General features: G+C 41.1%; 1 protein-coding gene across 2 annotated transcripts in view; it reads right to left on the bottom strand.

Moving 5' to 3' along the window:
- arid2 (AT-rich interactive domain 2) overlaps positions 1–11,153 on the bottom strand; it is a 31,835-nt gene extending 20,682 nt beyond the window's left edge. For both annotated transcript variants that reach the window (XM_083691971.1, XM_083691972.1), the window contains exons 1-4: positions 10,720–11,153; positions 10,504–10,597; positions 9,591–9,688; positions 331–464 (exon numbers count right to left, since the gene is read on the bottom strand). In XM_083691971.1, coding sequence (XP_083548097.1) covers positions 331–464; positions 9,591–9,688; positions 10,504–10,597; positions 10,720–10,811 — 418 coding nt within the window. In that variant the 5' untranslated portion in view covers positions 10,812–11,153. The remainder of the gene's footprint in view (positions 1–330; positions 465–9,590; positions 9,689–10,503; positions 10,598–10,719) is intronic.
- Between the last annotated feature and the right edge of the window lie 659 nt (positions 11,154–11,812).

Genomic DNA, 11,812 nt, shown 5'->3' with positions numbered 1-11,812 from the left:
TGTGGTAGAAAAGTCACCATGTGAAAACTGAGGATGGCCCTGTGGAAAGGTAACTGAAGCAAATCAGCAATACAGTGAGATTGCCTGAGTGAGGAGAGGGACAGATTTCCCTGATACAGTGTGTTGCTGGTAGTTGTAGGAGGGATAGATGTACCTGATACAGTGTGTTGCTGGTAGTTGTAGGAGGGATAGATTTCCCTGATACAGTGTTTTGCTGGTAGTTGTAGGAGGGATAGATGTACCTGATACAGTGTGTTGCTGGTAGTTGTAGGAGGGATAGATTTCCCTGATACAGTGTGTTGCTGGTAGTTGTAGGAGGGATAGATGTACCTGATACAGTGTGTTGCTGGTAGTTGTAAGAGCAGGGGATTGCACCGATTGGAAGAGATGGTTTAGGATTCCCAGGCTGCACTTCTTCATCATCCTCGCCAAAGTGATGGACTTTTTCATACTTCTCTAAATATCTGCAGAGAAAGAAAGAATATAATTAACCATCTGATCTCAGGAAGCAAAACTCACAGCACTACTGCCATAACTTGTACATAACTAGGCCGAACACACAGTAAGCACTTTGGCAGTGGTAACAAACAATTCATACATTTTGAGGGATAAGTTTTGCACACTTTTGGTATCAATGTGCAATAATTGTCATTCAAAACCTAAAACCCAACAATTGTACTGGTCATTGTTGACATTACAAAAAGGCTAAAGCTTCCATGAATTACTTCAGTCTCTAGCACAATGTGAGGACTTCTGTGCTGCAGTGTCCCTACACGATTGTCGATAAGTCCACATCTTACACCATGGATCTGGCAATATTCCCCAAACCCAAATTAATGTATAAGATAAGTAGGCCTGGCAAGGTAAATCTATAACCGTGGATGGTTGTGGACAATGACAGTGAAGAAAAAACAATAACCGTCATAACCATTTTAATACATTCATTTATTTTCAAGTACTTTACTCAATAGACCAGAAGTGTAAATTAATGATTATGAACAACTGTTTTGCTACCTTAAAAGTGCCTTCTGCAGTTATGAATTTGCTGGCCCACTTTGTTTACAATATGAAAAGCATTGAGTGGCGTCCCCCTTGCTGGGTCACTAGGACAGCCTGGATTGTGGCTAGAAACTCTATCTATGCTTGTTTTAGGCCTATGACCTCAGTGGATGGACTTGCTTACACAGACTTTTGATTATGGTCTCCCTCAAGACATAGGTATTGTATATAACCACCAATTGAACCAACTCAGTGCGGGAGGTGCCTGAATCAAGGTGCACACTACTAGTACAGACATCTGTCAAGCCCCAGAGTGACATGTACCTCACCAGAGGCAGATACCCAAACTAATACATTTCCACTTTACCCTATACTGCATTCAAACAATCATGTGTGATACTGCATTCACACTAAGGCTAGTTTAATTAGCCTGTGTATTCCCCTAGACAATAAAGCTGTGGTAGTTTGGGGACCAACGATAGGCAGCCTCGTAATATCACATCTCACAGAGACCCAATTGTTGATAGAAAGCCTCAACAAACAGGTAGGAATCATAAGGTATCAGAGAAAAAGTCAGCCAGCCTTTTCTTCTGTTCACCATTGCATCCATGCTCTAAGCCTAGCTTAGAGGCTGCTGTATTACAACATCAGTGCCGGACACTGGATTGCAGTACATCAAGGTCGGCAGGATTATTCCAGGGGGACTTACAGTGCAAGAGATTGGTTGTGTAGTAAAATGTACAGCAAATAATGTATTGAGTCACCAGCAGCGATCATTGCTGTCCTTCACACGCACACTGAGGCAGGAGCAGCACATCACACTCTAATACCTACCCCTGCTACTAGCACCACTGTCTCTAACACACATCACACAAGCACGTTAGGATATCATCTTTCACTTTGTTTGTATGCATAGAAACCACAGCAGGGTTTTTTTCCTGTATTCTAGATCCATCATGTATTCTAGATGATTTTGGGAAGAAAAGGAGAGCTTTAACTCATGCCTAAACTTCCTTTCTTAATTAAGGCAGCAAAAAACAAGATTATAATCTGATGTTCACTTGAGGTCGAGTTGTGTGAAGAAACATTTGTAAGAGTATAGTGAAATAGCCAAGAAGTTACTACTTAAGTAGTGGGACTCAAACAATAAGCACCCTTCAATCAGGTCATTTCAATCAGTGTTGCACAAATACACTTCTAGACAAGCTCTAGACAGTCTTACAGCAGAGACTGCCATGGATAGCATTACAATACTATGGATCACCAGACCAATGCATGTTAAAAACAGCTAGTGTACCCCTACAACACATATACTAGGCTACATACAGACAGGCACACACACCAGGAGCAGCAGAAGAAAATACCTCAACAGTCGTAGCGTGGAAAGGCCCGGCTAATCGAGGCTGAGCTGCCGTGAGTCACAGAGCGAACCCCTTTCTGAATGGAGGCCCACTGGTTCGCCGTGGCCAAGGTAATCCCCCGTCCGCGACGCATGACACACTGGACTATAAATACACCAAGCCTCTGTTTGGAAAGGCCCTGGCTCCCGCACCCTGTCATCAAACACTGTCTGGGCACCAGCAGAGGGAGGGGGGGGCTGCAGCTGCTCAGGTCTGCACTTCCCTTTTCATATATGGCAGGCTAATCGCTCCCCCTGCCATCTAACGTACTCAGCTTACAATGAGTCACAGAGAAACAATACAGAATAAATAATATCTTTTTCATTCATTTTTTATCAGGGTGACATAAGACATCATCTCTTTATGTCATCCATCAGTGTAAAAAACAAACATGCAAGGATTATTAGAATGCGATGCATTGAAGCGATAGCTCTGCAAAAGGATGATTTCATAACTGATGTCATGAAAGGTCTACCGGATCAAACTAGAGCAGGAGAGAGGACACAAGTGTGACTCTCTGCCAAGATGTCCCTCAGTGTGTGAATTGGGTTTCCCCCTGCTGGAGACACACACACACACACAGACGTTTAGACGTTTAGTGTAGCCTGAGGAGCACAAGGTCAGAGAACCATGTCCCCCTCCCTAAAAAACGTTTCTCCATTTAAACACTAAATGCTAATTTCAGCACCACCTAGAAGCGGAAAGCCCATGGATGGCCAAGTCCGACATGTCAGAGCTTCAGCACTGGGACGTGGACAGCGACGGGTAGGTGGGACGTGGACAGCAACCGGTAGGTGTGCTCAGTGCGGCACATGGCCTCTCACCATGGGAGATACTTGAGAAGATACTACCTTTTTCTTAAGCTATAATTTGCTTAAATAATAGGAAATAAAATTAACCAAAAATAATCTTTAAAATCCATCATCCAAATAAGTGGTGCACTACTGGCCGTCTCACCCCCAATGTAGCGGAGGTGGAGTATGAGTGCATGCAAGGACCCAAAAGTTGGTGAACCATTACTGGGCTTACTGGCATTACTGGAAACTCTGGTGGAGGTCCAATAACGAATGAGATTCTGGGGACGTAGGAAGTAAACACTGGGGATAGAAAGTTTTCGCTGAGCCGTTGACGACGCCTCTCCCGTTCTGCTCTGCCCTCTGTTAACAACTGACTTGCATGCATTGCTTGAAATGATGCTTTCGATGCCATCATTTTGCAGGTGCGCAGTATGCATTTAATTCCCTGTTTGAAAGAAAATTACGGTTGAAATCCCTGCCTCCATTTCAGCTCCACAAATCCATTCATCGAAACCTTGGTGCTTGGAAATTCACCAGATGGATAAATGTCTCCCAGCCCCATTGGCATTACAGTTCACCGTCAGACACTCTATTTAAAAAAAATGTAAGCGAGAGTCTGATTAAGCGAGAGTAGGTGCGCCAAAACATATTAGAATTTCAGATTTCAGATTTCAATAGTGAACTAGTTGATATTTGATAACTAAAAAAAGTTATGATTAGGAATGTGTTTTGTCATGGTTAAATAAGACTTGGTCCCTTACACTATTTTTAACTCGTTGGTTAGGGACCAGCTTACAGAAATATGTTCTTGTTTTGAATCATTAATGTGTGTATTTTGTTGTGTTTTTAATGTGCTGTTTTGTAATCATGTCTTATTGGCACACCCACAACAGAGACCTTGGTCTCAGTGAAACAAAAAAAAAAAAGGTATTCTCAGGAAAGAGGTGCTTTATTCCTGAGATCGTATAATACTCAATGGACTAAGATGAATCAAACACGAGTTATTGGGGCAAGAAAACATACAAGAAACTAAGTAAATAAGAATTCGTTGTTAAAAGGGGCCATGTCATTGTTCTAATTTTAATTTCCAAACATCCCTGGGTATCGAAAGTGTGTCAGTGTGTTTTTTATTTATTTATTTTAAGAACAGTCGTCACTAAATACACTGTGCTGCTAGTGCTGGCTAAAAAAAATACTCAAGAAAGGAAGCACCGAGTGGTGACGTTAGTTTGACTCAGTTGCAAAAAAGTCGGTGAAGGGGGGTCGGAGGGTTACATTTGACTCTGGGCACTATGAAAGCAGCTGTATGAAATGTCATACGGCACGTAGGAAATCGTTTTAGGAGGGGCAAAGAAAATAGAATGCAATGTTTACCATTCTGAGCACTGATACTCTCAGGACGCCCAGAGACTCTCACGTTCATCAGCTACAGTCTCAAGACTCTCCAAAGTAGTTTGATGTTGGCAGAAGTCATGCATGAAGCCAAAACTTCTGGCTTCATGCATGACTTCTGCCAACATCAAACTACTTTGGAGATCATTTTTCTTTTTTTAAACGCATTCTACAATAAATAGTGACTTGATACTTCAATATATATTCCCCTCCATACGTATTGGAAAGAGGAAGCATTTTGTTTTATTTTAGCTCAATATTCCAACAGTTTGGATTTTAAATCAAACAATTAGTATGGGGTCAAAGTAGAGGTTCTCAGCTTTAATTCAATGGTTTTTTTCAGATTGGGTTCATCATTTAGAAAATACAACATGTTTTTTAAACATACTCCCCTATTTCAGGGCTCCAGTATTGGAAAGAAATGATATAATTTTCAAAGAAGTATTCATGTTTAGTATTTAGTCAACAATCCTTTGCATGCAATAACTGCCTGAAGTCTGCGACCCATTGACCCCACCAGACGCTGGTATATTCTCTGGTGATGCTATGCCAGGCCCGCACTGCAGCCATCTTCAGTTGTTTGTTTTGAGGTCTTTTTTGCCTAAAATCTTATAACCAGAAAATGAAATGCATGTTCAATTGGATTTAAATCTGAATATTGTCTTGGCCAGTCAAGACCTTTACACTTTTTGGCCCTGAATACTCCCTAGTTGCTATGGCAGTATGTTTGGGGTCATTGTCTTCCTGTATTAAATGCCATCCACTGAATTTAGGGTTAGGGTTTGCTTGTACTTGAGCAGACAAGATGTTTCTGTACACTTCAGAATACATTCTGCTGCTGCTGTCAGCAGTAACATCATCAATTAAGACAAGTTAGCCAGTTCGAGTGGCAGCTATACATGCCCAAACCATAGCACCCCCTCCACCATGTTTCCCAGGTGGTGAGCATTATTCAGTCATCCACTGTAGGAGTCTTCCTTGGCCTACCAGCCTGTTTGCTGAGCTCCCCCATGTTTTCTTTCTTTTTTTAATGATGTTACAAACTTTTTATTTTGGTAAGTCTAAGGTTTCGGTCTAATGTCTAATGTTTCTGATTGATTTTTCAGCCTCATAAGGGCTTAACTGACATTCATTGACAACTCTTTGGTTCTTAAGTTGACAGACACCAATTGCACAAATGATGTGACGGAACACACCTGACGAACCAGAAACACCCGTCAAGCCAATTTTCCAATACTTTTGTTGCCTTGAAATAGGGGGCTATGTATAAAATGGGTTTTAATTTTTAAATGGTGAAACCAATCTGAAAAAGGAAAATATTGAATTAAAGCTGAGAATCTCTACTTTAACCTCAACGTAATTGTTTGATTTCCAAACTGTATAGAGTATTGAGCTAAAAAACAACATGTTTCCTCTTTCCAATACTTAGAGAGCACTGTATTGAATAGGCCTACACCTTTTCCTCACCTCTCTGCTGTCATGCCTCTGCCCTCGGCCTCTGGGTGCACACACAGATCACACATCCTTGCTGCTCCTGTCTCCCAACAGAGTCAGCTGTTACTCTAAAGTTGGTTGTGTTTCTAACTAGTTAAACTCATTAACTAGTGAGTTAAACTCATTAACTAGTGCCTGTTCTTATTTGGTTTAGAAGTTTTAGTAGCTTCTCTTAGGCTAAAAAATAAAGCAAATGAGTTATCTGGATACATTTTGATACTCATTTGGCTGATGGTTTGGCTTATTGCGGGAACCAAATGATTTTTCCTCATCTCCGCTTTGTCTATCTGCTCAACACACTGTGCTTCCCACTAAGCTCAGGTGTTAAAGTTGCAGTTTATCTTTTCTTTTTCAATACGAGTACTTGAAAAAACTCATGCAAGTACATGAACAGTCAAAACATTTAAAATGCCCATCCCTAGCATAATTTAGCTTCAAATAAAATAGAAAAACATAACTTCAAAGCAATTATATGGTAATATGTCCACACACAGCCTCAGAAGACAGTCGCTATGCTAGTAGCTTTGGAAATACTAAAATAACTTTGCTTTTTAGAGTAAACAAAATTAGTGTCAAAGTAGGGAACAATACCTTTTTATATAAAAAAGTAGACCTTTACAGTGTATTAAAAAGCACTTGTTACTTCATAGAGGAAAAATAAATGATTGCTGCTGAGACCACTGCTCTGAACTAAGTCCAATAGCCAAAGTGGGCCACGTCTAAAATGTGTGGAAGGAATCAAATCCCTGACAATGGTAAAACATATAAGCCTAGTTGATTAGGAATAGGATTTGGAGTGAAGAGAGCTATTCCTAAAAAACACTTCAAATGTTTCCTGCACAGGCCTTTGGAGAACAGTAGTACAACCATGAACTGCCTGGTGAACAATATCAGGGAAAACAGTTGTTGAGCAGCTATGGTAGGGTACTGATTATTATTTTTTTATCATTTCTATATTCCAGTCAGCAATGACAAGAACCATAAATACTAACTATGTAACAGCAGGGATGTGTCTTAATTTCAATCCCCTTTTCCTCATCTCCTTTCCTTCATTACCACTGACAATAAAAGGAATAGATAGATAGGTTTCTACTGCATTCCACCTGTCATGTCTTGCCATATCAGGAAATAATCATAGGGGAAAGGACAAGAGAAAGCCAACTAGAAACACAGCCGTTAATCGTTAATGGGAATCAAAACAAGCCTTCTCCAATGCAAATGCTATGTGACTTACGTCTATAATACGTAGCATCCTCTCTACAATTCATCCCATCACTGTCGGTAGGGGAACTTTCCATTCATAAAAGCAGATGACTACTGAACACATCCAAGGATGAAAAAGTTAAGTATTCAGACATTTACCAGTACAAGCCACAACGTTAGAAAGTAGAATCATTTCTCATCCAAATAACTTCTATCAGCACATGGCATAAACAGGAGAACACTTAATCTCAATTACAGACTAATCTCTATGGCTAACTGACATCAGTGTTGTAGGCCTACATCATTTCCCCCTCCATTTGGCATCAGAGACATAAAGGTAGCACAGAGACATAGTGGTAGCACAGGGACAGAGGTAGCAAAGGGACATAGCACAGAGAGACAGAGGTAGGACAGGGACATAGCACAGGACAGGGGCATAGGGGTAGCACAGGGACATAGCACAGAGAGGCAGGGGTAGGACAGGGGCAGGGGGGTAGGACTAAGTTTGGAAACACTGGCTGCATTTCACCTTTGCTTAGGTGCCAAAGCTGATCTTACTAACAAGAGGTGTGAATGAGGAAACTGCTGCTTGTTCAATACAATGACTGCACTTGGAGGAAAAAGGCTCATCTTATCAACAATCAAACAGTAAGGCTACTCTGCCTCTTATTCTCGCAAGTTACATCATAGCCTATAATGGTTTGCATCTAAATAGTTTTAAGAGGGTTCCTTATTAACTCTGTCTCCTTCACCTCAAATGGCATCAACTAGACAGGTGGAAGTAAATAGGCCCTACATAGGCACCCACAATACTGCTTCCCCCAATGCCGATAAAGAGGAGACCAGCAGGTCCAGACACTACACCCAAATGTGTTGAGGTGTCATTGTTGCACTAGAAAAACTGCTGTAATCATACCTTCAAATGGGGCATCAAGCACTGGATGAATTTGTCTGGGCTACTAACGTCTATGACTGTAGTACCATTTTACTCAACAGGTTACTTGGCGAAGGCAGGTGGATTGTATGCAAAAAGACCAATTTCCGTTTCCCTCCAAAATGTACAATAAAGTAACCTTCTTCCTGTCATAGAAACAGCAGCCATTCTGGTACTGAGATGCGAGAGATGTCTTACTGTGAGTCTGTTCACCATTCTGCAGCAACAAAGACTCTACCCTCACAGGTGTGTGCTATTGAGGATGACATAAGTTCCACTCTTTACAACTGCAGTTTGAGCACATGGAAAAGTAAATTCAGCTCCACTCTTACTATGCCAGTCAGAGTTGTCCCCTCGCTGCCTGCCAGAGAGCTGTCTAGGCCTACAGTAAATGGTTTGGGATTTTTTATTTGACATGTTGTACTTACACTGAACGATTTAGATTGGGTAAAGAGACAGTAAATGTACTCTCTTACACAATACAGCCAATGAAGCTGTAAAAAAGATTCAGGTCCAGTTGGAAAGGAGATGCATGAATAACAGTTCTGGAAACACAACAATTTCAGTGCCTGTGTTTTGTCATCCACTACACCCAAAGACATGCAATATATTTGTGTACACCTGACTGGTTAGGACAGACTGCTGGGGCCTAGACACACTCAAATTGACCTCTTGCTTCATTATGAACCATTCCAGAGATTAACAGATAGGCCTGATTCATGCAACAGGACTGTAAAAATGTGCCACTGCAGCCACCAAGCAGGGAAGACCACACAGGCATATTCCTGGTTAGTGAGCATTAATCCATCCCTTATAAAACAGGTGGTAATGATGGAGGCGTTTCGGAGGGAAAGAGACTCCAGCTGACAGTGTACAAAAACGCACTGCTGGTGAGGCTTGATTTACAATGTCAACATTGTTTGGGTAGACTAGTTCAAGTAACATTCAATAAGTAGCAAGATCTGTGACCAGAAGTCCAAAACCTTTCATTTCAAAGCATTTATTTTGTATTTCCCATTCTTAGTGTGGCCTACTCTATTCTAAATCTGCTAAAAAGCCTTATAAATGACAGAATAACCCATGGTAACACATTGCATCAAAACATAATGAAACTGCCTTTGTGATCTATTTCATCCCAGGTTTTGACTAAATGTTATCTTACTTAATACATAGGATTTTGTTACAAGTGAAAGATATTGCATTGCCTGTCCAGAATAGTGTTTGTGTCTTCTGTGGTTGACATCAGAGTAAACCAATAAGTTCAAAACAGTTACCAAAGCTGAGTTGCTGAATGGGTCATATCCTGCTAACAGCGTTTTACAACTTGTAAATATTTGCCGCATGCTGACTTACTGAGACCATGCCACTTACCGAAGGTAGTACTGTTTTAAAACAAACGCAGCGTTGGAACAACTTCTTGGAAAGTTAAAATCTTCGCCAAGTTCAGACCACTGATTCTTGTCTGAAACCTGCAATACAAATCAATATGCGAATTATAAATTAGGCAATATCAGTAGTAAAAAAAGTAGGGGAATAAAATAAGAGGTTAGAAAATGGCAACAAAGCCTCTAATTATGACATTCACTACCTGATTAACTAGGTGAAAATTGTATTGAATCTACCTGTACTAATGTTTGCCATATAGCAAGCAACAACAGTCCAGCTAGCTACAACAGTTTGCCCTGGATTGGCTTGTATATTAGCAGTCTAGCTAACATGACTTATTTAGCATGCCCAGTAGCGGGCAAGCCAATGTGGGACCAAAGCTCGACACAACTAATGTCCCGCTTCAACAATGCTATATGAGTGAATGATACCAACTTGTCTTAGGGGTCATTTTTTACATTTACAGTATTCAGTAAATAGGCCTGTGTGAGGCCTACATTTTGTATTCAACCATGAAGCTAAGATGGCTATGGCGAATAACTAGCTTCCCCAAAATTAACGTTAAATCTAGACAATTCCCGCAGCAAAGTGTTTCCTTGCCCTGCTCTGGGCCGATAATCGATGTTAAACGTGGCCGCTAATTTTGAGTCGCTCCAACTGCACTCAGACTACGAGCCGTGCAGCTAACGTACGGACTTTCAATTCAAACCATACACAACACAAGCCACCACATTGCATAGATGGCAAACTAGCACAAGGCCAACCCCAATCCTACCTTTCCTACAACCGTTTTGGCATGAGATACTTCTCTGGGATGCCGAAACAGAGTTCTCGGGCAGTCCACTGAAGACTTCACAGAAAACAGAGAGTGCGAAAATGCACTTTCAGTCCCACTCACCTTAGCAAATCCACCTAACGAAATGACTCTGATATAGAGAGCATTAAGATCCAGCTCTTTCCCACCCACGATAGGAATCTTCTTGAACGGTGATCTGAAGAAAAAAAACATGAAATACACACATAAATGTGTCAATAATATCCTTACATAGTTATAAGTCATAGATAAGGAAGGTTTAAAGTAATATTTTAAAGGATAAAGCCGCCCCATTCTCACCCTCTGCTTTGGTGAAATTGCCGCAGCTCGTCCAGGAAAGCCAGTCCTTTCCTTCGCTGATCTGGTAAATTTTTTCCCGTCGAATTTGCCATTGTTTTTGCATGTAAAAACGGTTAAAACCCCACTCACTCGCTTCCTAAGACACCAAGGATCCCATACTCCGCCTGCGCTCAGTCATTCGCGAAGCTGAGTGTTTAAAAAAGTTAAAGAAATAGCTGATAGCCAGAAGAGCGCCAGCTCGCTAATAAAGACTGATGCACACACAAACCAAGCCGATTCACCCCACAGTAAGTTCAAACAAACAGTAAGAATAACGACCGATTTTAACGGCAAACTAAAAGTGCCATTGTAATAGATGTTAAATGAATAGTTTTTGGTCGCAATTGTGTTCGTTTGGAGTGGTTTGACAGTGTGTTACGGACGCGGCTCCAAGCAATCGCACACACTGTAGAGCGGCAGCGGGATCCAGTTCTCAGACAAAAAGATGTAAGGCCGCGAGCTCGTAGTGCCGAGCAGTGCCCTCTACCAGAAACAGCGGTACTGCACCGTCCAAAGCGCTTTATTGGAACAATAGACAGTGTTTTCTTTTTTAGGGCTCATCTGAAACTTACGAGTCCCGTTAAAACTGAACAAAATGATTACTGGTCGTGGGGGAGGGTAGCTCTTTGATAAGTCAAACGGTTTTCAAATCAATTGGTTATATTGATTTGCTTTCCATTTCAGGGTTAGTTCCACAAAAATGTACTTGTGTTGTACTTTCAAAATAAGCCTACTCTATTTTGATCATATTAGGCATTCAACAGATGCTGTGGATTCATGGGGAAATGAGATGCGGAGGTAATCAACTGTTATAGGGCCTAGGTTGTGTGACTTATACATGAAACTACATTGACAAGTTACTTCGTTTTCGCTTGATATTTATCTAACTGCTTCAGTAGTATGGGGTCACCACCTCTAAGAATGTGTTTCACAAATAATGAAGCTTAATATCTATGACATGTTCCACAAGAAAATTATTGATTTTGGTGAGATTGTTCTCAATGAAATTAGCTGACTCAAGATGGCACTGTTAATGATACATTCTTAATTTCCA

Source organism: Argentina silus (assembly GCF_951799395.1).
Source record: "Argentina silus genome assembly, chromosome: 20".
Lineage (NCBI taxonomy): Eukaryota > Metazoa > Chordata > Actinopteri > Argentiniformes > Argentinidae > Argentina > Argentina silus.
This window is presented reverse-complemented; position numbering and strand designations above follow the sequence as displayed.